This window comes from Lycium barbarum, chromosome 5 (assembly GCF_019175385.1).
Source record: "Lycium barbarum isolate Lr01 chromosome 5, ASM1917538v2, whole genome shotgun sequence".
Classification (NCBI taxonomy): Eukaryota; Viridiplantae; Streptophyta; class Magnoliopsida; order Solanales; family Solanaceae; genus Lycium; species Lycium barbarum.
In genome coordinates this window covers 118065687-118092558 of record NC_083341.1, presented here as the reverse complement: position 1 = coordinate 118092558, position 26872 = coordinate 118065687, and the positions used below count along the sequence as shown (strand labels likewise).

The following is a 26872-nucleotide window of genomic DNA, read 5'->3' as shown; positions in this document are numbered from 1 at the left end:
TAAAGAAATTTCTACAAAACTTTACCCCCCCCCCCCCTCCACCCCCCACCCCCCTTTTGTTTTTTCTTTTGTTATTTAAGTTGTATACGCTACGTGTATAAAAAATTCTTACACTATCAATGCAATTAAAATTGATTATAGCATGTTATTACTTTATTTTCAAGATCACCATGCTAGAATTATTTTGAAGAGTTATTATTATTAGCATGTTTGGATGGGCTTATGTCTATAAGCTGCAAACAGCTTATAAGCTAAAAAAATAAGTTGGGTAGTCTAACTTATTTTTTTTGGCTTATAAGCTGTTTTCAGCTTATAAGCTGCTTTAGATAAGCTAAGTCAAATGGACCCAATTATTTTTTTAAGCTTATTTTAAGCACAAAATGACTTTAAGTTGGCCAGTCAAACACTCAATAAAGCTGAAAACAGCTTATAAGCCAATCCAAACGGGCTCTATATGTCAACTTAACTTGATGGTGCGAAATTTATACATAGTGAAAATTAAACAATACTTAGTAGTTTATTTTGGGTTATTAAACCTGTGTTGGAATATTCTCTCAGCATAAAGTATAACGTGTGGGCATTGGCTGTTAGGACAAAAGAGAGAAGTTTCTTTTTTTAGGAGGGGATTTATTGTTTACATACCTCACATTACCAAGAATTGACATTTTGGTACCTAAATCCTATTGGTAAAACTGTTGATCTTGTCTAAATTGAAAAAAAAATAGATTCTCATCAGGAAGTCACCAAGTCTTTCCCTTTCTTTTTCCTCTCCCAATAATTTAAAGAACACCACATACAAATAAACATCTGTGGCTTGTTAGATTCTCTCTAGCTGGAAATTTTTATTCCAAGAAAAGTTAAATACTGTATCCTTTCATCTTTTCTTTGTTATATAATTCTTTCCTACCTTGTTCCTTTTCTGCATAAAAGTTCAATCTTTTTTTTGATATCCTGATGGAAACTTTGACAATCTTGGAACCAAACCTTCTTGGATTCAGTCTTTTTTTCTTTGTGATTTATCTCTTTGGATACTTTTACATCTTTAAAGATTGGAATGAAAAAGTGAGGTCTGATGCTTCAAGTTGTGTAATGTCTTTAGCACATGGTACACCTGCAGTAATCTTATCCATATACTCAATGTTACAAAATTCCCAAACTTCATTCCAAAATCTTGATTTTTCCACCCAAAACTCACCACTTCAAGAAACGATACTTGAATACAGCATTGCTTACTTCTTAGCTGACCTTTTACATTACTTTGTCTTTTATCCAAGTGATGTTCTATTCATTGCTCATCATTTGGCTACCCTTTATGTCTTTTTAACTTGTCGGTTCGTCGTTCATCATGGTGCAGCCACCCTTATTGGCCTTCTTGTTATAGCTGAGATCACAAGTCCTTGCCAGAACACATGGAGTCTTTCTAGATATCGAAAAATCGATACGCCTGTGGCTGCTAAATTATATGAAAAACTGTCACCAATCTTTTATTTGTTCTATAGTTTGGTTAGGGGGATTCTTGGACCCTTGTTTGTTTACAAGATGGGATTGGCTTTTGCAAGTGGAAAAGCAGATGGTGTGATTTCTAGACCTATGTGGATTTCTTGGATGATTGTGATTGTAAGTGCCATTTTGGTTAGTATTTTGTGGGTCGTGAGTCTTTGGGTAGACTTCTTTAGAGAAAGACCGAAGAAGCAGTTGAAGAAATGTAATTGATACAGAAGTTGTTGGGTTCAGATTCTATGATTGGGTTGAAGTTTGGAAGTTGACCTTGTCTGCAGTTATAATGGAGGCTAAACTTATCATCTTATTCACTTGTGTAAATTATATTTGTTCGTTTAAGTGACTTTTTTATATTTTCTTCATAGCCCTTTAGTTTCTGGCTTTTTTTATTTAATTTAAATACATATAAAAGTGGACTGTTCAAGATCTTCGATGTCTATAAAATAAAACATGAAAAAAACCAAAAGGCAAGCAATTTCTAGTGTCATTTCTTTTAGTCCGTATCCTTTCGTCGGGGGTGGTTTTAATATAGTTTACTTGTAGTTCTTGCAAGGCTAAGGCATATGCGCCCCCCTAAACTTGTCATTTTTTATTTTTTTATTTTGACATCTTGTGTTGTTCCTATTGAACTCCTGAACTTGGTCTCAAGTGTGTCTATCAAACACAATCCGACTTACATAGCCTATATGGTGAAGAACCACCACTTAAACCACTCCAGTTTTGATTTCTTATTTTCCAGTTTTAGTTTTCAATTTTTATTTTTAGTTTTAGTTTTCAATTTTGATTTCTTATTTTCCAGTTTTGGTTTTTGATTTTCCATATTTGGGTTTTTTATTTTCAGTTTTGGATTCAGTTTTGGTTTTTAGTTTTTAGATTTTTGATTTCTTATTTTTCAGTTTTTGATTTTCCAGTTTTAGTTTGCAATTTTTATTTTTCAGTTTTGGTTACTTATTTTTCAGTTTTAACTTTTTATTTTCAGTTTTAGGTTCCAGTTTTGATTTCTTATTTTCCAGTTTTAGTTTTCAGTTTCTATTTTCCAGTTTTAGTTTTCAATTTTGATTTCTCATTTTCCAATTTTGTTATTTGATTGGTTTAAGAGGTGGTTCTTCACCATATATGCTATGTAAGTCGGATTATTTTTTATAGACACACTTGAGACCAAGTTCAGGGATTCAATGGGGACAACACTTAGTTGAGGTGCCAAAATGAAAAAAAGAAACAAGTTTAGGGAGCCGCATATTGACACCTCAACTAAGTGTTGTTCCTATTGAGTTTTTGGACCACTTAAGTCAATCAAACCACCCCAGCTGAAGGCGCACCCACCACTTAACAACACTCGAAGCCTTCTTGCAATAACATGGTTGGGTCAAAACCATAGGTGTCAATTTGAATTTTTGGCGCTATCTTAGCATGTTAAATTAAACACGTTAATATAAGATGAAGTGAACATGAAAACTAATGGCATATTCCCTCATCTGGATCATTCATATCTTTAGCATACTGCCGAAGAGATGAAATTGATTGATAGACTGGTTTTACTTGTGAATTGAACAAAATCTGGTGGCATTTGTTTGAAGTTTTCCAAAATTAAAGTTTGAGTACTTGGAAAAAATCAGTTTTCCACATATTTCAAACTCTATTTTATTTTATTTTTGCAAAAGAACAGAGCTTAAGACATTTTTTCATAAAAGTACTCACTTCCCAAAAACTGCAAAAAAAAGAAGACTGGGCTTGCAAACTGAAGGCTTAGAAAAAATCAAAAAAACAAACGCTCAACTATTTTACAGTTATTGCAGTAAGGAATCTTATATAGGGCTGGCAGGCCACTTTGAACGGAGAAGTTAATTATCTTCTCCAGCATCTCATGTTAGACGACCTTTGCAAAATTGCATTTCGTCATATAGAAAAGGATCCTTCCTGAAGATAATTACCTCAAGTAATAGGCAGTGACAGTAGTTTTACCTACAACTTCTCTGGTAAACTGAGATACTATAATGAGCTAGAAAGAACAATAAACTTTCTATATAGTGACCACAGAATGCAGCTGAACTTTCTAGGTCTCCTAAGATGCTATAACCAGCTAGACAGAACAATGACTTCCTTAATATTAACAAGGAGAAGTTTGATCACCAAGTGGATAGATGGAGCTATAAGCATGACTAGTAACCTGTTTCTTGATTGTGTATCCATGACAAGCCTTCAACAAGTGCAGTGTGCCCCAGTTCTTCATAGTCGTTGCTGTCATTTAGTTCATGGGTTTCCACAATCTTTGCAACTGCTGAATACATGAACTGCAGGAAGATTTGCATCTCAATGTTATATACGAATAACAGAAGCATTTGATAAATCACAGCTTCCATGGTAGTTAAGCTCCACAAAGAAACCTCCTCCTTCACCCCTTGAAAGTCGTCCAGGATTCACACATATGCACTTTACTTCTTCTCCTTCACTTCTTTCCCCAAGGGAGATCACCTGTGGGCAGATGAAATTAAGAAATTCAGAAAGGGATCTAAGAAATTGATTGTGTATATCTTCACGTTCAAGCGCAAGCATGTCTATTCGACATAGTTAGCTGCTTTAGTTCGATCTGGTTGAAATGATAGAAACAAAGTTTTGTTTGAAAATCAGCAGCTCATATTACCCTGACAAAGTGAGCCAGATCTGAGGGCAAAATAAGTATATCTGGGACTGTTGACATCTGAAGAGCTTCTGGAGCTAGAGAGAAATCAATGGGTACGCTTTCAGCTGGTGGATATAGAGGATAGAAGCTGTTGCATTTAGTTTGCAAAAAAGACCAAAAAAAGAAAAAAAGAAAAGAAAATATTAGGTTAGCTGAGTTCTGCATAAACAAGAGGGATTGCAAATGGTGTCCCATGAAACATGCCTGCGCTGGTTTAAGATATGATTCGCAAGAGTTGTCATTCGGTGCTTGGATCCCCCTTGTGGATTTCGTGAAATCTCCTCTGCACTGAGCTGTTTAAGAACATCAACCGTACAGCAAGCCACTTTCACCTGAATATAACATAACATCAAGAACTGGAATAGCATGGAGAAATCCCCTTCCACTTGGGGCGAGATGTCTCTCACAACTGCTTACTAAGATATTTAGTATTGATGTATACTCCAAATTTATTTTCACGTCATCCTGAATTCAATTTGTACAGCATTGACAGAAAGCTATTCCAAGATGTTCAGCTTAATCAATGAGAATATAAATCGAGCTTGCATCTTGAATGCGAGAAGAAAAGCATGTACTAAAAGTTAAGAAAACACAGGGAATACAGTTGTTGGAAATATCATCAGCTCCTACCTCGTTCGCACAGAATATTCCAGGATTTGTAATGCTATTTATCTGGTGACAGAAAATTCTTGTTAGTAATGATACATGATCACCAGACAAATTTTTCTTCTCTACAGAACAACTTGATGCGTGGCAGTACAGTGCATACCTGATGTTCAAGATCGGGTGACTGAATGTCAAAGGCTGGCTGTAAGCAACAAAAAAGATATTTCAATATTTGCAGTTTAGATGTAACACCAAACAAGATGACTAAGATGATGGAGATATTCACCTGAGGGTAAACGAAGTCATGGTTAGCATCTCGTACAGATGGAACAAGAATCACATGAGCAGCAGAACCCATATACTCTACATAATCTCTCAACTGAAAACCAGCCAATGCAAGGAAACTAAATAAACATCTAAAGCCAGAACTTAATTCAAAAAGGGAAAGAAATTCTATAGGCAGATACCCTTGCAAGAATTTCATCCTGAAAGATTTCATCAAATGTCCTATTTACAGTTCCTTTCTTGATCTCGGGATGATCTGAATCCATAAATGGTCCTAGCTGTCAAGAGAATTTACAAAGTTAAAATGAAACTTCCATATCAGTTAATAAAAGGAGGTATATGAGACAACTTCGGCATGAGAGCTGTAACACCATTACCAGTATGATCAATTGAGGCTGCTTGCGCCGCGCGTACGATAGAAGCTCAGCCAGAGGTTCAAAGAATAAGTTATCAACTGTTGTAAAAGGACCCGCAGCTATAAGCTGAACAAGAACGTAAAATGTTAAGACACCAAAAAAGGAAGAATTTTTTTTAGAGAGAATGGATGATATAATCATCTGTTGCAGAAAAGAGATTGGTCACATATCCAAAGGTGGAACCAAAGGTTGCAGTCCTTTTCTTCATCTACAATGTAGTCAGAGCTTCTAATTAAGCTCAAGAAAATAAAAGAAAAAAAGAACTGAAGGGGACAAACAAGCACACCCACACAAAAATAAATTGATAGTAAGAGCAGCAAAATCTGCAAACCAAAACCCCCTTATGGAAGGGGTAATATTCATCATATGACATACATAATAAAATATGCCAAGTATTCCCCCTTTAAATCAATTCTTGTAAAAGGCTATCAGAGTTCTTCAACTCGGAGGTTTAACAAGCCTGCATGGGTTGCTGCCACTAGTAAGGCGACAATTATCTCCGAAATGCACTCCAACATTATTTGTTGCCAAAAGGCAGGCTAAAAGGCAAACAGAATTGAAATGAGGTGTCAGTATCCTTAAGTTTCTCAAAATGAGAAAGGCAGGCATGGGGAGACGACACCCAAATCCAAGGATACTTCTTAGTACAACAGTCATTTCATAAATAGATTTCAACCATTTACTAACCAAAATAAACGTATCTCACTCACTCATATTTTTTAATTTGGTGTAGACTTATATAGTTATATGGAATACAAGCTTACCCACCAATGATAGCTCTGGCATAGCAAGTGAAGCATTGCTTGACTGAAGATCCATTGCTTGTTTCTTAGTAGGCGGGAGATTTTCCGTGGAAGAAGCCGACAAAGGAATCCGATCAACAATTTTTGATGCAACTAGACAATGGCCACTTGGGTTATGCCCTTCAACACCAACCACCTGAGTATAAATATTTAGGTTCATTCTTTGTTCAACATTTTGAAGTACTAATAAAATAATGCAATGCACTCTGTTTACAGTACGTCAATACCTGCCCAGGGAAAACAGAAAAGTGGTCCAAGTTTTGCAAGTCAAGGCGCACACGTTGACCTCCAGAATGCTCAACGCTGTCAGCAATAAAGCAACTAGATATCGTCAATCATAGCGAGCAGCATATCCATGGAAAGACAAATTTACATAAATAGATGGAAATTCTACAGGTTCTTCTGACATCTATCAATGCAAATAATTATTCAATGTCAATGCTAGTCAAGATAGCAATGGCAATATACCAAATAAGCTTCTAAGAATATGATGTAACTGTCATATTTCAACCACTGTTGACTGACTTGATCGAGAGCAATAGAAGGGAGTGGAATTTTCTACATATTGAATGATTAAGAAGTGAATTGGTGATAAATTCAACCAGGGTGGACAATCTGTAAACTGTGGAAAAACATTGAGACCAAATCTCTCCAAAATAAAGAGCTGATTTCACGCGGGAAGAGAAAGGCTAATTATATATCCACATAGCAGTTCCGTACCTGCTTTGCAGTAAAATAGGCTTTTCCTTCAAACGCCCTTCTTCCTCGCAACAAATCATACCAACAGCAAATACGGATCTCTGAAACAACAGGATCCATAAAAGAGTTAAAATATGTCCCTTCACCAAGATAATATTTGGAAAAGCACTAGACATAGTACAATGCACTTAAGTCCCTGACTTTTGATACTTAAAATTTGCGATTGCATTATGGTGCAAAAACAGCAGAACACCAGAGCAAATATTTGAAGTAGGAATTTCATACTTCAGAAGCAAAGATGTCACCTGTGAAGCAACAGTAGGATCAGTTGGTTCCTCATGCAGTCCAGAGGTTACAAGTGCAGTTGCATAATCTTTTATTCGGCTTTCAAGAAAGTTAAACTGACAAAACAAAAACCAGTAAGGACTTCGTAGTTCATAATGGAAAACCTGGGGATTCTACAACTGTAACATGATAAGAACTAAGAAATACCTTATTTTCCATCCTGTCATACATGAACTTGCACCCTGGCTCAGGTTGAGAGCTAATGATTTCCAAGGAACATCTTTTGATTGGTTGGACTCTCTTTATGATGTCATCATTGGGGTTCTCCTCATCATGGTCTATTTTCATAATTTCTCCATTGGCCTTCTCATTGAGAGAAAACTGCACCACAAATTTGCTCTTTCTTTGTCCAAAGGGTGTAATTGTTTCTAAATGCTTTCTGGAGGTGGAAATGCTCCCATTAGTTTTTTGTGTTGAAACAGTTGTTTCTGACTGTGATGTCTTTCGTTTATCTGTTGGGGTACCAAAAATGATTTCCTTTGTGTTCTCGTATTCATCATTCAATATCCTGCATTGATATATTCAGCATTAAGCATTGAAAAGTCACATATTTCAGTAGCCTAGAGCAAATATCTAAATTCGCCTTTGTTTGTAGGTTAGTTAATGAAGTAGAGAAATTTTACTTTTGTTTCCCACTTCACAAAATTAACAAGAGGACAGATAGAGTTCAAAGAAAGGTGGATAATGTGCAGATATACATGTTAACAGTTAATATGAGCAAAAGTATTTCCCAAATAGAGATTTCCAGAATCACAGGCACAAGAGATATAAAATATGAAAAGATTTTACTGAAACCACACAACGAGATATATTTGGCCCGTGGTCCTAAAAAGGCCTACTGCACATTGGCCAGAAAGTCAATACATCATTATAAGTCATCCAAGTTGAGACGAAAGGGGAGGTACAAGCATACTAAAATCAACAATGAGAAATAAACTCAGAAAGGGTGGGGTACACTCACATAGAAATATCACTGGAGTAGAAATGTAAACCAGGTTCCTTTTTAACAATCTCTTCTCTTCGTTCATTCTGTAATTGCTGTAGAAATGCACCCATATGTGAAATCTGCACCTTCGATTCCAGCCCCCTGAAAGAAATGGTCATCAAGTGGAACTTCAGGTTTATATTTCAATCAGAGGAGTAAAATTTTAACGCCACATCAGTTTGTATCCAAAGGTGAAAATAACATCAAAGAGTCAAATTTTAGGTATATCTAGAAAAACAGAAAGAAAATCCAGTGATTCGAATTATTTGACTATCCATTCATTGCGCTATTGTATAAGTGTTTTTCTATTTCGTTTTCTTTTCTTCAACATTTCCGCCAACCAACTTAACAAAAGAGTTTTTATTTCCGGATAAAGGTCATATCCGTAGCCCTAAGTACTTGAACCCTGTCACCTACTAAATGACAAGAACATGGAGTCTTTAATTTTAGCAGCATCTGATCTAATCAAATAAGCTTCAATATCGTTTCTCTAATGAACACATGTATGGAATTTTACTTTGTTCTATCTAATTAGCTTGAGAAGCTGGAAAAGTGGAAGCCCAAAGCGTCTAAGCAATTTGAATATCTAATCCTCATACCTAAAGAGAAGTGGTTCTTTGAATTTTACATCCACTTAAATCTTCAAGTTTTTCACAGCAACTCAAGTAAGAGTCTTCATTCACTAATAAGATACCACATATTAAGCTTAAATAACTCAGCTCTCTCCTCCTTAGCACAACAAAAAGGACATCTGAACTCGTTTAAGGTTAAGTCTTTTTTATCTAATCATGCTTCAGTAAGGCCCTTCCCCGGACCCTACTAGCGGGGATGCTTTGTGCACCGGGCTGCCCCATGCTTCAATAAGGCGTACTTAGGGTGTGTTTGGTATGGAGGAAAACATTTTCCAATTTTCCCATGGTTTGATTGATCAAAATTCTTGGAAAACATTTTCTCTCAGAAAATGACTTCCTTAATGGAAGTAGGGAAAACAAGTTCCATAAGTGACATTTCAAGTTCATTTGTCTCCTCCCCACCCACCCAACACCTCCAAACCCCCCACCCCACCCCAAGGCTCTACTCCCTGCCCCATCCACCCTTACAGTGTTCTGCTAGATTACATATAAATACTCTCGGGATACTATCTTTTTGCTTACGTACCAAATACTAGAAAATAAGTAAAAAATCCACTTGTCTTCCAGGAAAACATTTTCCTTTCATACCAAAGACACCCTTAATTAAGAAGCCAGTTAGAAATCCAAACCCCCACTAACAACACATTTCTGGATCTACCCTATAAAGTAAATTCTTCACAACAAATATAAGCACTGATTTTTCTTTTTCTTCTAGTTTATCACTTAAATAGCAAGAATAACTGAAATTGACACAAAATTAAAAATTAAATAGAATTTTCTTTCACTAAAATTACAAAAGGTGTAAAGTCTGACCTGTTGAGAGAGTAACATTCCCAGCTAGAAACAAGATCGGAAGGGCTTTTATTGTATTGAATACAGAAAGTAAGATCTAAAAAACACAAATACGCGTTAATTTCATGTACACTGCGATAAGAAAAGAGAAAAAAAGAATCAATTTTATACTTACATTTGTTGAGAATTTCAGTTTCATCATCGAAACTGAAGCCATTTTTAAGGAATTCAGCTTTGATTTGCTCTTCCATGGCAGTTAGGGTTAGGGTTAGGGTTTTTTTTTTCTCTGTTGCAAAGAAGAGAACAACTTTAGCTGAGAGGAAAATGGCGGGAAAATATTCCCTCCACTTCTATAGTTTGTTAATTTATAGAAAGAAAGGCCCATATATTTCTTTCTGTAATTCTTTCTCAAATGAAATCTAACCAAGTTATTAAAGTCAAATGTATACCCATGTACTACCAGAAATGGTTTAAAATTTAAAATTTAAAATATATCCTTGTTATATTTTCGGTCCAAATAAACTCATCCCGTTATACTTTCGATCAAAATATACCTCTTTCATTATAGTTTGGCACAAATTTACCCTTTATTTTAATGAAGGAACACGTCTCAAGCTCAAAATAAAGGGCTCCCTCCACTTCTACACATTGTTAATTTATTATAGAGAGAAATGCTCATATATTTCTTTTCTTGTTTTTCCTTCTTCAAATGAAATCTAACCAACTTATCAAACGGAAAAGGGTCAAATGTAACCATGTACCATCAAAAATAGTTTAAATATGACCCTCGTTATATTTTTTATCCAAATATAGCCCTCCGATATACTTTCGATCCAAATATATCTCTTTCATTATAATTTGATAGAAATTTGCCCTTATCTTTAACAGAGGAACACGTGTCAAGCTCATAATCAAATGACCCACCCGCAATTTTAAATATCGATTGATTTAGAAACTCACTCGTTTAACCCGCCCCGACCCATTTTCATCATCTTTTTCTTTTTTATAGTCGGAAAAAATGATATATCCGATGATCCTCTGATATTTGGCACGAATATCATGTTTTGTGTCATTTTACATCCTACTCTTATGATTTTTATCGCTTAATTCATGATTGCAATCGTCGTATTTGAACTTATGTCGTTATATTTCATGTGTATAGGTACGATGATGACAAACGATGGAAAATTGTGCTTAAAGTGATTGATTTTGGAACATATGACGAGTAGATGAGGTGACCCACAAAGGACGAACTAAAAGGAAAATAATTCGACTCAAGGGTCCGCTTTTCTTCCGCATCGCGTGAAGAAAGCGGACAAGACCAGCCAGGCAATACCATCAAGCGATCCTTCCGCGATGCGGAAGGAAAGCGAGAGGCCTCAGTACTTTGCGCAATCCTTCCGCGATGCGGAAGGAAAGCGGGGTTCTGCGCAAGCTGTCCCGGTTCGACTAGGATTTGGTTTACTTATTTTTTGTTTTTACCCTAGCCTATATATAGACGTTTTATTAGCTGAGAACGGAGTGCTAGGATTATTCAAAGACTTGTAAGCCATCGTTCTCTTTTCTCTCTCTAGGTTTATTTTATTTTTCATCTTTTTCAACCCTAGATTATTCATGGATTCTTTTGTCTATGATCGAATCATGAGTAGCTAAACTCCTTAATTCTAGGGTTGTGGCGAAAGACTTGAAAGTTGGTTTGATGACAATTATTACCGATTGATTTTCCATATTTTGGGTTGCTTATTTATTTTTTATCTTAATTGTTTGATTATCTGGCCAATAGTTAGACACTATCTGTGGTGCACGAATTGAACTTGAGAAGGGGAATTCACGTACGTAATAAGAATAAATAGAGTTTGTTCGATTTTAATCGTTTCGCTACTGAGGATAGAGATATACCCTTTAGCCCTACTTAGTTAAATACGGAGAAATAAATGTGTTCTTGTTACCTCTGATGACCATAGAGATATAGGCATTATAGTAACATCTACAGGCTTATGAGTAGTTCGAGAAAATATCATAAAGTATAATTAACCCGTCAACTAGTAACCCAGGAAATAAAATAGGTGGAATTGTTTGAAGATCAACTGGATTGTCGAAAGTCATGACCCTAGACCTTTCTCTCATCTGATAATTCTTACAATCTTTGTCAAGATATTCCCAGTCACAAAAACACCCATCACAAATTGCTTGCTTTTCAGTTTTAGTTTAGTACAATAAACATCTTGATTTTCACTTTCTTGAATAGTTTCATTCGAATTTGAATTAGCTTAACAATAGAATCTAAGTCTCTGTGGGATCGATATCTGGACTTAACAGTCTATATTACTTGTACGACTACGTATACTTGCGTGTGCGTTTGGGAGCAACATCCTCCATCTTGTTCTTCCACAAACAATGTCAATGGCGGTAGATTTGACCCTTTTTCGATTATCAAATTGGAACAAAATTTTTTATTCAAAGTGATACTCCATGCGTCTCAATTTATATATGATAATTTTGTATTTTGGCATGTTTTAAAATATTCGTCATTCTAAACATGGAAATGTTTGGTTCTTTTAAAAGCTAATATATCTTGTTTAATTTTAATTGTGATATGTCATTTTTTTCTTTACATTGATTTTTTAACCATTACTTTTCTACTACATATATATAATATAGGAGTAACCAAAGTAAATGTGTAAACTGACACATACAATAGGATAGGAGTATTTTATGAAATATTAACTTTAGTCATTCAAAGTTAAAACTAATTGGTGGATGGAAATTATGCTTCCAAAAGTTGAAACACAATGGATGTTACTAACATGTCTTGGACCGCTTAAGCCTTCATCAAATTATTGATGCCAAGTATACTATGACCTTTATCAAATGATTGATGAAAAAATCAAATGTTGCACTAAGTGATCTTGACCAAAAATTTACAATCGATTTTTTGTAACATTTTCGTTTTGTGTCGTTACTCGGATTAACGACCTTTTAAATCAATAGCTCCACACTCAATCAAATTCTGTGGATGGATTCTAAGTTGGCAAAGTGTTATTGCCGATAACGAAATAATAAAACATTACTGGCAATAACATTTTGTATATTTGTTTACTCAGTTAGTTGTTAATTTTTAAGCGTTAGATTTTTTACATAAAATATAACATAAGTTGTTACTGTGAAATACGTTTAGACTAAATTTGAATATTTTCAAAATATATATTATTTTTGTCAATTAACTTTAAAATAGATTACTTCGATAAAAAAAAAAATTAATACATGAATCGCCCCTTGTCTAACTAACAAGCAAACGAAACACTTTTTTTTTTGTAGATTAGGCAAAAGAGGGTCCGTTTCCCACGTGGAAAAGTGATAATATTTAGATTGGGTTTAGGATCTTTCACAGCCTAACCTATATATAAATGACATTTTTTTTCTCATAAATGTGTATCCTGTAAATACATCTTTCATTGAATTTTAAAAGTGTTGACGATCATGATTTTCTTCCTTAAGGATTTTCATGTTAAAATTGTTTGATATTCTTTTTCGAATTCCGGGCTCATTAACACCTGAAATACACACGTGAAAGACCTTTCAAAAAGAGAATAAAATCATGACACAGGAATTTTGAGCTTAAATAATAACAAAAGATTTTCATTAAATAAAGTTCACTTTAAAAAAATAAATAAAGTTCTCACCTTCCCTTTCGTCTACTTGTCGGAGCTCTCGGTTGGTTATCTCTTGTTTCATCTAAGGAAATTTCTCTGGTGAGTTCCAATCAATCTACCAATCCCTGATTTGCCTACTTGTGTGGGTTTATTTGATTCTTGATTTTCTTTAATAGTTTTTTTTTTTGTCAACCTTCAATTTCTTGTTATTTTTTACTGTTTCTTGTTCTTGGCTTAACATACTGTTTTGTTATAGTTACTGATCCTTCTTCTTATTTGATCTGCTTTGTTATTGCTTTATTCTGAGCCAAAGGGCCTATCAGAAACTGCCTCTTTATCTCCTAAAATAGGGTAAGTTAGTCTGCATACACTCTACCCTCTTCAGACCCACTTGTAAGACACTGTATATGTTGCTGTTGTTGTAGTATTTTTATTTTTAGTTAAATGGGGCTGTTTGTGTTTATGAAAAAATATGAAATTGAATTATGGCAGTGAGGTTTGTATCAGGGAAAATTAAATAGTTAGTTGTATTTTTTTTTTTTTTAACTCATATGCTCTTTTATCAGCAATGCATCGTGATTCTTAATTCCATTGAATTCTTGGCATTACAATCCATTCGTAAAAGTTTAAATGATTTGCCAGGTTCAAATATCTTTTGCTTCTTGGGATTTCACTTCTAATCCATATTAGTTTACTGTGATGGTGATCGAGGTTGAATCTTGGTGCTAGTTGGAAAAGTAAAAAAGCTTTTGATTCACTGTTAGTGATGTATCTGATTCATTTTCAATCTAGCTTTGTTTTCGTTTTGTGAGAAGAAGTTGATGAGGACTAGTAAGGCTGTTGGTAGTTTATGGAGGAATGCTGTTAGTAGTTCTGCCGTGGCCAATGTAAGGGTGTGTGTGGTGGGTGTTTTCTGGTGGTGTAATGGATAATGAGGGAATGGGAAGTGAAGGGGAATGTGAATGGAGAGGTGGTGCCGTTGAGATGGATGGCGTGGAGAAAGTGGGGGTGGATAGTGTTTTGGGTGAAAATGGTGAGGAAGAAGGACAAAGTTTGCTTTTTAAAAAAGGTTAAAGCGCTTAGAATAAGTGTAGCACACATATAGTCAGCAATTGATGTCTGATAGACACAGTTGAGCTTGAGTTCACGAGTTCAACCAAAGAAATTTTGTGAAAAAATCAGATCCAATTCTCAAAATCCGAATCCGATAAGAAAACTAGACGTAATTCCCAATCGAAATCACAGTCGAATCCCTCAAGCATTCATCCAATCACACACACACACACACACACACATCCTCAAGCATTCATCAAATAGTACGTTTTCCATTTCTTTTCTTTTTCCTTTGGCAGTGAATTAAAATGGTAAAATATGAAGGTTGTTCTACATAGGTAATTTATGTGTTTCTTATAAGCCTCCCCTGTGACATTGGATCTAAAGATTCACAAAAAAGCTGTAGTTTTTTTTTTATAAGTCCTAAAAAGCTGTAATAATTTTAATCTATCGAAGCTGTGATTACTGTTTTGTGACCAATGTTTTTGTTTCATCTTTGGTTGCTTTAATTTGTGTAATATCTCCATGGCATGCCTGGTAGGTGCTTGTTAGAATAGATTCTATAACTAGATATTTATTCTATAACAGCAGTGGTGGATGCAGCCTTTTCGCTTCTTGTTACTGGGCCCAGTATGTTTTTTTGACTCAGAGTTTAACAGTATGTGAAAAACTACTAAAATTTCAATAAATATAAGTCTGAAGTCATATGCAGCATGCTGTCTAACCGTTATTCTAGCTGACTTTGCTCTGACTTAGATTCCATTCCCCATGGGATTATTGTGGTAGGCATGAGTCATGTGCAGCACGTTGAAGCATGTTTAATTGTTTATAGTCTATATTCTGACTTGTTTTTTTCTTTCCAAATATTCAGAACTCAAAATGGCAATGATATGTTGTAAGAGACTTAAAGTTGAAGGGGACAAACTTGATAGACTTACCGATCTTCCCATCAATGTGCAACACGAGATTCAAGGGTGCTTGTCTATTGAGGAAGCTGCAAGAATGAGCTCTTTATCTGGAATGTGGAAACATGTTTGGGCTTCAATCCCCAAGCTTGTATTTTCTCCCCAGTTTTGCCAGAGCAAGCCATCAGATACATTAATAGACGTCATTAGTACAATTCTCTTGCAGCACCATGGAGCCATTAAGACATTCCACCTGAATATTTCATCAATACCTTCTTCCCAGCACTCAGTTATCGATCAATGGATGTTTTGTTGTCAAGAAATGGTGTCATGGATCTCACCCTTCAGAATCTACGCAATGCTCCTTATAAATTGCCTTCCCATGTGTACAGTGTCAAACTAGAAAGGTTGAGCCTGTCCAACTGCATTTTCAGGCCGCCATGCAGCTTTGGGGGTTTCCACAAGCTCAAAAAGCTTTCACTACTCAAAGTCGCCTTGGAAGACGTTGCAACCTATTTCTTGTGGATGCCAAACCTTATGTATCTGCAGGTTAGGGGTTGTAGTGGTTTTCCTAATTAGAAAATATATGCTCCAAAACTTTTGCAAATATTTTTCCTTATCTGGCGCACCAAACCCATTGAGTTGGGTCATTTCATGGACTGTCAGAAGCTGAAAACAGTTATACTTTCATCATCAAGAAACAATCAAGATAAAGTGATAAACTTGACCCATCTTCTCAACTGCTGGCCTGAAGTTCGTCATTTTAATCTGGACAGTTACTACCTCAAGTCTTTTGCTACTGAAGTAGAGAGGCTCCCCACATGCCTCAACAGCTTGAGGGCTCTCACTTTATTTGAGTTCGATTTTGATGATGAAGGTCAAATATTTTCTCTTCTAGGAATGCTTAAAATTTCTCCCAATTTGGAGGACCTTCTATTTCTGTTGAGCTCGAAGAAGAAAGGTGGCGTGGAAGTCAATGTAAATCATTTTGAAGGACCAGCCTGCAGGACACTAGGACTCAACAAGCTTCAACAATTGACAATAGATAACTTCCATGGTTCAAGAACCGAAATGCTCTTTGTAAGGTCTATACTTTCCTCTGCATCTTTACTCCTGAAGACCATCCTTAATGAAGATGCAGACCGTGTTCATGAAAGCCAATGCTTGAAGATCTCAAAGGAGTTGATGGGGTTTCCTCGGGTATCTCATAAATTGGAAATAATATGTGAACCATCAAAAGTAGACAGGGATGTGCTTTATTGAGATGCCCGGACTCCTTTCTCATCATCTTGACTCCTGTCTGTATAAATGACTAGTGTAGAGGACTTCCTTAAAAAATGACTAGTATAGAGGATCCTGTATTATATCAGAACAAATCTTTGATGTTGCCCAAACTCTCCGAAAGTGTATGAACAAATCTTTTGACTACTTCTGTTACCAAGTGAGAACTCTCATTTGCAGTACCATCCCTGCTATTTGGTACTAAAAGATTCATTAATCTTCTATAGTTTTTTACGTAAGAAAGCCTTTGTGAAATTAATTCAGAGTTTATTTGATCAAATAAGAAAGCCTCTAAATTACCGGTGCGACATGTTATGGGCCTTCATGCATTATATACTGTAGCTTTGTTTGCTTTTACTGGAGCTGTGCATCTTGTTGAGTTGTGATTTATTGAACTCAAAGACCTTTGGGACGAATTCTTGTCTCTGCAGCTTCCATTTTATTCATTTCTTTGTTTTGCCTCTTTTGTGGCCTGTTACTGCATCCATATGTGAAGTACGGAGTGAAAAAGACTAACCTAGTCTTGAATTACCATTTAATTTCCCTATGACTTGATATCATCTATAATATGAGTTTGACTCTTGATGGAGACACCTATATAATCTAAAGTACTTTCCAGTGCTCGTCTCTAGTTGGATAACATAAAACATTCATATTCAATTTGTTACAAATAAATCCTGCGTTCTAATGTGGGTGGCTGCTCATGTTATGAATGAGGTTCTCTGACAGATTTCCCAAAAGAGATGTTGCATGTCGGAATACTGCGATTCAAGCTATTATCAATGTGAGAACTTGCCAAAGCACTGAATTATCTATAGGAGTTTTTGTTGGGAGGTGGGGGGTTTGATCAATGGTTCTTGGTTTTCACTCGATGGTTGAACATCTTTTGCAATATATTTTCACATCAAACTTGAACAAGGTTTGCTGATATCTTTTTGGTGTTATGCTTAATGATCAACTAGTGCTGATACGTTATATGTGTTTTTGGGGTTTCACTTTTTTCCTTTTCCTATTTATCTACTTCTTATTTGTCTATAATTAGACTTTCACCAGATATAGGAGTCTTTTTTCTACTTGTTGGAGTTCCATACTGTGGTTTGTATAAATATGATGCAGCCTAAAAGGCTCTTCATCAGAAAATAGCTTCTCATTTTGATGTAAGCTCCAAAATATATTTTTTAAATTGTCGTGCTGAAGGAATCATGTTTGTTTCTAGACTTGACCTCTAGCTTTCTGCAAATTCTATAATTTATGTTCACTATTCTTGAAGTTGTCTTGTCGAATAAATTGTTGCCACGATCAAATTACCTAAGTCGATGGTACCGACATCCCAACTCGATAGGCGAACCAATTCATGTTAAATCATTTTTCATTATTAAGAAATATCTTTAAAACACTTAAATCATTTGAAAGTCATGATAGCATAAATTGAATGTCTTAAGTACCGAAATACATGTAAACCCCCAAGAATTGGCTATATGAGTCAAGAACATCTACTATAAAAAATACATTTGTCTGTAATATCAAATACACCGTTTGAATGGAAGCGGACATGAATAAGTAAAGATAGAGCGAAGGGCACAGTTCTGTGAACCATCAAGCAGCTCACTCTGAAACTCTGATATCAACCTCGCTCGACACGATCACTGACTCCGCTACCACAAGGATAAGTATTTACACAAAAATTGCAGCAAGTACTCAATAAGTATCATTAACCGACCCTAACAAGATAGTGACGAGTAGAGGTGTACATGGACCGGATTGGTTCGAATTTTTAAAAAACCAAACCAAACAAATTACGTCGGGTTTTTAAATTTATACACTAAACCAAACCAATAAAAATCGGATTTTTCAACCTCGGGTTTCCTCGGGTTTTTTTTGGATTTTTTCCCAAAAAAGTCTTCATACAAAACATATAACTTTTACTTCAAATATTTCTTTAGTCCTAGTAAGTAACAACTATATGATTAAGGTGTTTCTTAAGAAAATAACACAAAATATGAGATGAGTGATGACATTGTATTAAAATATTCAACAAAAAAGATAATAAAATCGGTTAAAATAAATATTGCTAATTAATAAGTCATAAAGAAAATGACCATAATCTAAAAATACTAAGTCATGCTAAAATAGGTACGGCTAATATATTTTAATTACAAGACAAATTAAAGAAAAAAATTAAGTTATGTATTTTCACTCTCTGAACCAATTATGCAAAACCAAAAAGAATAGATATCCAACATTATTGTCATTCTTAGTCGTAGAATTGAATTTCTTTTGTTAGCGTTAGTGTTGAGTTGGTTTTGGTTTGGACTTTCTTTGAGTTACTAACTTCCATGAGATATAAAACTTATTGACATTCAAAATTCTAAGTTCAAGCTTGAAATAATATGATAATAGACAAAAAACTACAAAATTTTTTAAGAAATATTTATAAATTACATTACAAATAAAAATATTTTTATGTACAAAATATTTTAAAAATTGAATAAATGTAATGTCGGGTTGGTTTGGTTCGGTTTGACTTTTTAAGCTAAAATCAAACCAAACCAATTATGGTCGGGTTTTTTTTTTTTTAAACACCAAACCAAGTCAAACCAAACCACTAGTCGGATTTTTTTTCTCGATTTGACTCGGTTTATCGGTTTGGTGCGGTTTATCGATTTACTTTGTACACCCCTAGTGACGAGGGGTGACTTTCAAAACAATTACCTTACCATGTATAGTTAATATGATCTCAGCACTAAACAATTACGTTAACATGTACAGTTAATATGATCTCAGCAATAAACAATTACCTTAACATGTACAGTTAATATGGTCTCAGCAATAAAGGAAATAACAGTACAACTGTACAAGTAAATCAACCAAATCGGCATAATAATTTATGTACGAATACAACATATGAAGCAATATGCACAAATAGCAGTCAATGAATCAACATGTAACCACTGATGCTCTCTCAAGCATCATATCTCAAAACTTCCAACACAACCTGCACACACATTGTTCGGCGAGGGGTGGATCGCGAATAGTGACCCTAAGGGGGCCATTGCGTTGTTCACATGCTGCACAAACAATTGTGCATATCAAATAACCAACACAGTTAACTCAAAACTTGCATATTAAGTAACCGACAAAGACAATTCAACATGCATATCAAGTCACCAGCATAGACAACTCAACCTGTATAAAAAACAACCAGCACAGACATCTCAATGTGCGTATCTTGTAACCAGCACGAACAACTCAACGTGCGAACTCATAACACAGTAAAAATCACATAAGCAGTCATATGACACTCAAAAAAAGCATAATAGTCAGCTGAACATGTAACTTGCATGTTGATAACTTCCAAATCCACTCTTCAAGTAAGAAAGTGTACACAATCGTATGCCATATAATTTACCCAACTATGAGTCGGGGTCGAATCCCATAAGGAAAAATATACTAGGCGATCAAGCAAGTAAGGAATTATCACCAACTAATCTAAGCCATACACTTTTCAATATTTGATTTTTGATTTAAACTAACAAAGATAAACTAACCTAGAAAGCAAGTGAAATGATCAATGGCCACAAAGCATGGATACAAGAAAAATTACTCTCAAGTTCGATCCAACGTATTTTATGATTTTACAACTAAGAACGAGTATATGCTATAGAAAATAGTTTCTAAAATCTCATTGAAAGTCTTCAACCAAATCAATGAACTTCCCTCTAAATTTTTCCAAGCTTTATAGTGTGATATTAAGCACTACCAATTAATCTCAAGTTAAATTTACTATTCCTAGCTCAAGTTATTAGATAAGGTTTAAAGCCTCAAATTCTTGTTAATTAATCTTTTCCAACCTCAATTTTTCTTTTCCGAGCTCAAATCAAAGTAAATGGGCGAGTCCTAGGGTTAGGCAATCTCTTAGGAAACATTAAAGAACAAGATTAATTAAAGAAACAAAGACCCACTTCATTAACAATAAAAATTGTTCAATACATAAGCAAAACAAGAGATTTAATCCAACACTTGATAATGATAATCTTATAAACAAGAGTCAATTGAAAGAAGAAATTACTACACACTTGAATATGCAATACCAAAAACGGAATTGAAGAAAGGTTTAAGAAGTTTATCATTAAAGTGCTCAAATCTTCTCCTCCAATGGTGTAGTTGATGAAACCCTAGCTCTCCAAGCTTGAAAAATAGCCAAAGATGCAAATGATTTCCCCCAAGCCTTTCTTTTATAGATTTTTAATTTTCTCAATTCAAAATATGACCAAAGCAGCCCACATTTCAGATTTCAGTTCTGGCCGTTTTTTTTTCCAATTATAGCCACTTTTTTCATTTTCTTCAATTTGACCTCATTTGACTTGTTTTTTTACTTGATTTCTTCTAAAGCTCTTCTCAACCATATAAACCTTTAAAATTGAAGCAAACCATAGTAAATGCACTATTTTTTCAATCAAACATAACAAAAATCTAGTACAAAGAAGACATAAGTTGGTAAAAAATACCAACGTATCACATGCACATAGATCGAAATGTAATCTAACATGAAAAGTAGTATCTATAACCTTTTCTCTAGCATGGGATTATGCTCGCGTAGTTAAATAATTAATCAAATCATTCAAAAGATAGGCATAACAGAAAAATAACCATGATATATCACTTGGTATAAGCGCTCGTCACATCGCTTATATGTTATCCCCATACACGTAGTAGAACACAATAATCAGTTAATTGGGAAAAATCCCCCATCGAAGTCAAAGTCTTAACTTACCTCAATCTTAAGCCTCTTAACCACCACGAACGACCTTTATTTTACTCAAAGCCTCTGAATACTCCAAATCTATTTAAAAGTGTGCTCTACAGCGTCAAACAAGTCCAACGATATCCATGTTGCAATATAAAATGAAATTGGACCAAAACCCAATTAAAAAGTCAAACCGGAGTCCTGGAGTCAAAATTCAAAATTGATTCTAAAATTGAGTTACTCACTCCCTAAGAGTTTCAAATATACAACATTTACTCAATTCAACGTCAAATTGACCTTCAAATCATCAATTTTTAGGCTCTTAACTAAGGGTTAGAAATTTCACTTTTACACTTCAAATAAACAGTCATCAAGTACAATAATCAAATGCAATTTAAGAAGTCTTACCTCAAACAAATAATGAATTTTTCCTTAAAACGCTCCCAAAGCGAGCTTCAAAATCTCCAAAAGTCTTGAAATGAATTAAAAAACCTGACATGTCAGATTTATACCTAACACGCAATCCTTTGCGACCATGACAAGGCTGTTCGAGATCGTGAAGTACAATCCAACGGATACCTTGCGCGATCGCGAGGCTCTTTGCAAGACTGCTAATCAAGCTAACCCGCCTCAACATGATAGCGGCACCTACCCATGCGACCGCGAAGGTCAATTGTTGCACTAGAAAAAAAACTTTTGCAACACAAGTGAGTTTGGCACCCGATACTCACTTGAACCCCTTGGGTCCCAATCCGAACCCCTCAAACAAATTTTAAATTATAATTATGACTTGTATGAAGTTTCGAATTTTAAGTCTCACTAGATGCTTCCGTCATCACTTCCAAATAGAGGTGGTACATTTAGATGTAAGTCTACTCTAATAAAGAGTATGTACTCAAGAACAAAGTGAGTGCTCAAACAAGTAAGAAGTGAGTTATCAAGTGATAAGTGTGAGAGCAAAAGTGAGAAATAAGAGAGTTGCTAGAGTGTGAGTGCAAAAGAAAAATTGAGTGTAAAGAATCGTAAGACAGAAACTGGTATTTACTCAAATTGTGAGCAATCAGTTGCGTCCAACAATTCTCAACAATAAATAGAAAATGATTTAAAGGGATCAACACCAAAATAAATTTCCTACCTTTATTTTATTTTTGCGTAACGAAGATTTCGTATAGGATGTAGACTCAGTGTTAGGTATCCATGTAAGAAGAACAAGGATATATCAATCTATCTATCTATCTATCTATCTATCTATACTATATTAAAAGCACGAAGGGCCTTAAAAATGTTAATTGAGTTTTTTGCCCTTCATTAAAAGACTCTACAATAGATAAAATTTTCATTTACTATTTTATTGAATGAAATTATAATTACAAATATATATATATATATATATATATATATATATATATATATATATATATATATATATATATATATATATTGAGAAAAACGAAATTGCCTTATTGCAAAATAGGAAAAAGTGTTGGGAAGAAACAAGCAATAATCAAATTACACGACGAGGTAATAACGGAAGAAATACCCAAGTCGAAACTTCCCACACTATTTGAACCAAGAGAAGATAATAAACACTGGCACAAATGGAAATCCAGGCAGCAGCTATACCAACAATAAAATAGCAAAGCAAGCAAAAATAAATCGAATGGAAGAGACACCAAATTTACGTGGTAAAACCCCTTCAAGGTGAAGAGAAAACATCCACGGGACCTCCGGCCCACAAAAGCTCCACTATAAACAACAAGAGTTACAACAATGTTCTCCAAATGGCTACAACAACAAAGCCAAGCACGGAGCAACAATACATAAAAGATAGCACCAAAACTAGCGAAGAAAAGAGAGAAATCACTCCAAAAAACGAGCTACTGTTCGTACTCGAAAAATGGAGCTACAGACTACAAAATCCGATCTCCACCGTTGAAATCGAAGAACCAGATGTTGAGAACCCTCAGTCCAAATTTTAGCACGATCCAACGGTTAACGAATCAAAAAACGCAATTTAAAGCGGACTATTGTAGCAGAAAATTTCTGGACGAAAATCTGCTTTCTCTCTCACGTTTTTCTCTCTATATGGCTGCTATGAATTCACTCTTGTGTTGTGAAAATAAGACCTAAATTGATCCTATATATAGAAGAAATTTTGGGAAAAATTGGCATGGTCCAAATTGGATTGAGTTTTATTAATTCAATTCCACATAGGAAGGAAAAATTCAAAAACCTGACAATTCTCCCCCTCCCGACTATGTGGAGGAAACTGCCATCCTGACGATCAAGCAACACTCTAAATTTAGACTCGCAGCCAAGCCTAAGACAACCTGAATAGATGACATCTTCACAAATGGAGAAACAATTTCATCAAAATCAACTCCCTTCTTCTGATTAAAGCCCTTCACAACCAATCTAGCCTTGTACCGTGGAACTGGGTTACCATCTTCATGTTTCACCCTAAAAACCCACCTGTTTTTCAAAGCTTTTCTATCTCTAGGAAGCTTAACCAGATCAAATTTATGATTATCATGCAAGAATTTAATCTCATCTTGCATAACATCAAACCACCTTTCTTTTTCTTCACTATCCATAGCCTCATCAAAACTTTCAGGTTCTCCCCCATCAGTTAAGAGTACAAACTCATTGGGAGAATAACGAGATGAAGGTACTTTCTCTCTAATAGATCTTCTGAGAGAACTCTCTGGAACATCAATAGCAACTGGTTGCTGGCCAACCACATCATCTTCCACTGGAGCATCAACAACATCATGCTGGTCATTTTGAACATGATCACTATCTTAATTATCGACTTGATCTTCATTATTTTGAAGATTTTCTTCAGGTGCAATAGTCACAGGAGCTGGATTAACATCAACTAAGCTTTCATTGCTCTAAGAATCAACCTTCTCAGCTTTGTCAAAATCTTCAATTGTTTGGTCTTCAAAGAACACAACATCACGGCTTCTAACAAGTTTCTTCTCAACTGGATCATAGAAACGATAGCCAAATTCGTCTTGACCATAACCAATGAAGATACACTGGCTAGTTTTAACTTCCAGCTTTGACCTCTCATCTTTAGGAACATGCACAAAAGCCTTACACCCGAAGACTCTCAGATGAGCATAAGAGACATCCTTACCAAACCAAACTCTGTCAGGGACATCACCATCCAAAGAAACAGTAGGAGATAAATTGATAACATAAGTAGCAGTATTAAGTGCTTCTGCCCAAAATGAATCTGGCAGCTTAGCATCTGAAAGCAAACATCTACCCTCTCAACTAGAGTTCTGTTCATCCTCTCTGCTAAACTATTTAACTGAGGAGTCTTTGGAGGAGTTTTCTGATGCCGAATACCCTGCTGTCTACAATAATTATCAGAAGGACCAATGTATTTACCACCATTATCTGAGCGGATGCCTTTTAGTTTCTTCCCTGTCTGTCTCTCAACTAAGGCCTGAAAAGTCTTAAAAACATCAAGTACTTGATCTTTGGACTTCAAGGGAAATACCAGAGTTTGCGAGAATGATCATCAATAAAAGTCACAAAGTAAAGTGCACCACCACGAGAGCTTACTTTAAAAGGACCACACAAATCAGAATGTACCAACTCCAGCAAATCATGCTTTCTTGAAGGTGAATGACTCTAAAAAGAAACTCTTTTCTGTTTCCCGGCTAAGCAATGAACATATCTCTTTAACTTTGCTTGTTTCACTCCAGAAAGCAAATTCTTCTTAGCCAAGTTATCAATCCCCTTCTCGCTCATATGACTCAGCCTTCTATGCCATAATTCTGATGAAGTATCATTCTCCACCAAATTTACCGGGTTACCTCAAATGGAGCCCTGAAATAAGTACAAGTCAGACATCTTGTAACCTTGAGCCACAACCATTGAACCTTTAAGAAGCTTCCACTGGCCACCACCAATGGTTTGATCATAACCATCATCATCAAGCTTTCCTACAGAAATTAAATTCAGACGAACATCTGGAGCATACTTGACATTGTTAAGAACCAACCTCGAACCGTTCTTACTTTTCAAGCAGACTGTGCCAATACCAAGTAACTCAACCTCACTATCATTGTCCATTCGTAAATTTTCAAAATTACCCGGAGTATAAGAAGAAAATAATTCCTTCTTTGGCATGACATGAGAAGTGGCACCTGAATCCACAAACCAAGTAGACTCATCACAAACAAGATTGATATCATTTTTACCACAAGCAACAAGAAGATCATTTTCAGCAAAAACAGCAACACGATTTTCATTATCGCCTTCTTTCTTTTGCCTTTTCTGGTCTCTCTTAAACTTGTAGCAATGTTTCTTGATGTGCCCTTTCAAGTGAAAATAGTCACATGTAAGATTCTTGTACCTGGAGGATCTTGACTTGCTTCTACTTTTCCCTCTGTCATTCTGACCTCTGAAGTTACTTCTCCCCCTGTCTTCAGTAACCAAAACATCGGAGAGTGAAGTTGAAGAAGACGAAGCTTGAGATCTTATTCTCATCTCTTTATTCAAAACACCACTCTTAGCATATTCCATAGTTACACCATCACTGGGAGTAGAATTAGTCAAAGAAACTCGAAGAGTTTCCCAAGAGTCTGGCAGAGTATTAAGAAGCCAAAGTCCCGGTATTTCTTCATCAAACTTGACACCCATTCCAGACAGCTGATCAAGGACGCCCTAAAAATCATTGATATGATCAGAAATAGGGCTGCCCTCTTTGTATCTAATATTCATCAATTGTTTCAGTAGGAACAACTTATTATTGTAAGTTTTTGAAGCATAAAGTGTCTCGAGCTTTTCCCACAAGCTTTTAGCATTTGTCTCATTCACAATATGATTTCAAACATTATCTTCAACTCATTGCCTGATATAGCCACAAACCTGTAAATGCTCAAATTCTCAATCCTCATCTTCAATAGACTTGGGTTTCTTAGAAGCAAACACAGGTAAATGCAATTTCTTGACAAATAGAAGATCTTTCATCTTGCTTTTTCAAATATGATAATTACTGCCATTTAAACAAACCATCTTGCTCATATTTGCCTCCATCATTCAAATAGACGATCAACACAACCAAATACAACCACAAGCTCTGATACCACGTTTTTGGGAAGAAACAAGCAATAGCCAAATTGCGCGATGAGGTAACAGCGGAAGAAATACCCAAGTCGAAACTTCCCACACTATTTGAACCAAGAGAAGACAATAAACACTAGCACAAATGAAAATCTAGGAAGCAGCTATACCAATAATAAAATAGCAAAGCAAGCAAAAATAAATCGAATGGAAGAGACACCAAATTTACGTGATAAAACCCTTTCAAGGTGAAGAGGAAACATCCATGGGACCTCCGGCCCACAAAAGCTCCACTATAAACAACAAGAGTTACAACAATGTTCTCCAAATGGCTACAACAACAAAGCCAAGCATGGAGCAACAATACATAAAAGATAGCACCAAAACTAGCGAAGAAAAAAGAGAAAT

The 26872-nt window shown here is 35.4% G+C and overlaps 3 protein-coding genes across 4 annotated transcripts; 2 read left to right on the top strand and 1 right to left on the bottom strand.

The window, feature by feature from the left end:
- Window positions 1-954: 954 nt before the first annotated feature.
- LOC132639672 (TLC domain-containing protein At5g14285-like) lies at window positions 955-1713 on the top strand. Its single transcript, XM_060356111.1, has one exon. The coding sequence runs from the start codon at window positions 955-957 to the stop codon at window positions 1711-1713; it is 759 nt and encodes a 252-aa protein (XP_060212094.1).
- A 1574-nt stretch (window positions 1714-3287) lies between these two features.
- Window positions 3288-10109, bottom strand: LOC132641239 (uncharacterized). Its single transcript, XM_060358153.1, has 16 exons — window positions 9919-10109; window positions 9765-9840; window positions 8296-8421; window positions 7482-7842; window positions 7295-7390; window positions 7011-7090; window positions 6518-6593; window positions 6256-6426; window positions 5449-5553; window positions 5254-5349; window positions 5073-5165; window positions 4950-4988; window positions 4811-4852; window positions 4385-4512; window positions 4142-4268; window positions 3288-3972 (listed from the first exon to the last, which is right to left on the bottom strand). Exons 1-16 carry the CDS (start codon window positions 9992-9994, stop codon window positions 3817-3819), a joined length of 1848 nt encoding a protein of 615 aa, XP_060214136.1. The 5' UTR covers window positions 9995-10109; the 3' UTR covers window positions 3288-3816.
- A 3056-nt stretch (window positions 10110-13165) lies between these two features.
- Window positions 13166-16943, top strand: LOC132641237 (uncharacterized). Of its 2 annotated transcripts, none has more exons than XM_060358151.1 (2): window positions 13166-13495; window positions 15321-16943. In XM_060358151.1, exon 2 carries the CDS (start codon window positions 16009-16011, stop codon window positions 16615-16617), a length of 609 nt encoding a protein of 202 aa, XP_060214134.1. In that variant the 5' UTR covers window positions 13166-13495; window positions 15321-16008; the 3' UTR covers window positions 16618-16943. The 2 variants fall into 2 exon arrangements, with proteins under 2 accessions (XP_060214134.1, XP_060214135.1); XM_060358152.1 differs by lacking the exon at window positions 13166-13495 and adding an exon at window positions 13510-13747.
- Window positions 16944-26872: the final 9929 nt, after the last annotated feature.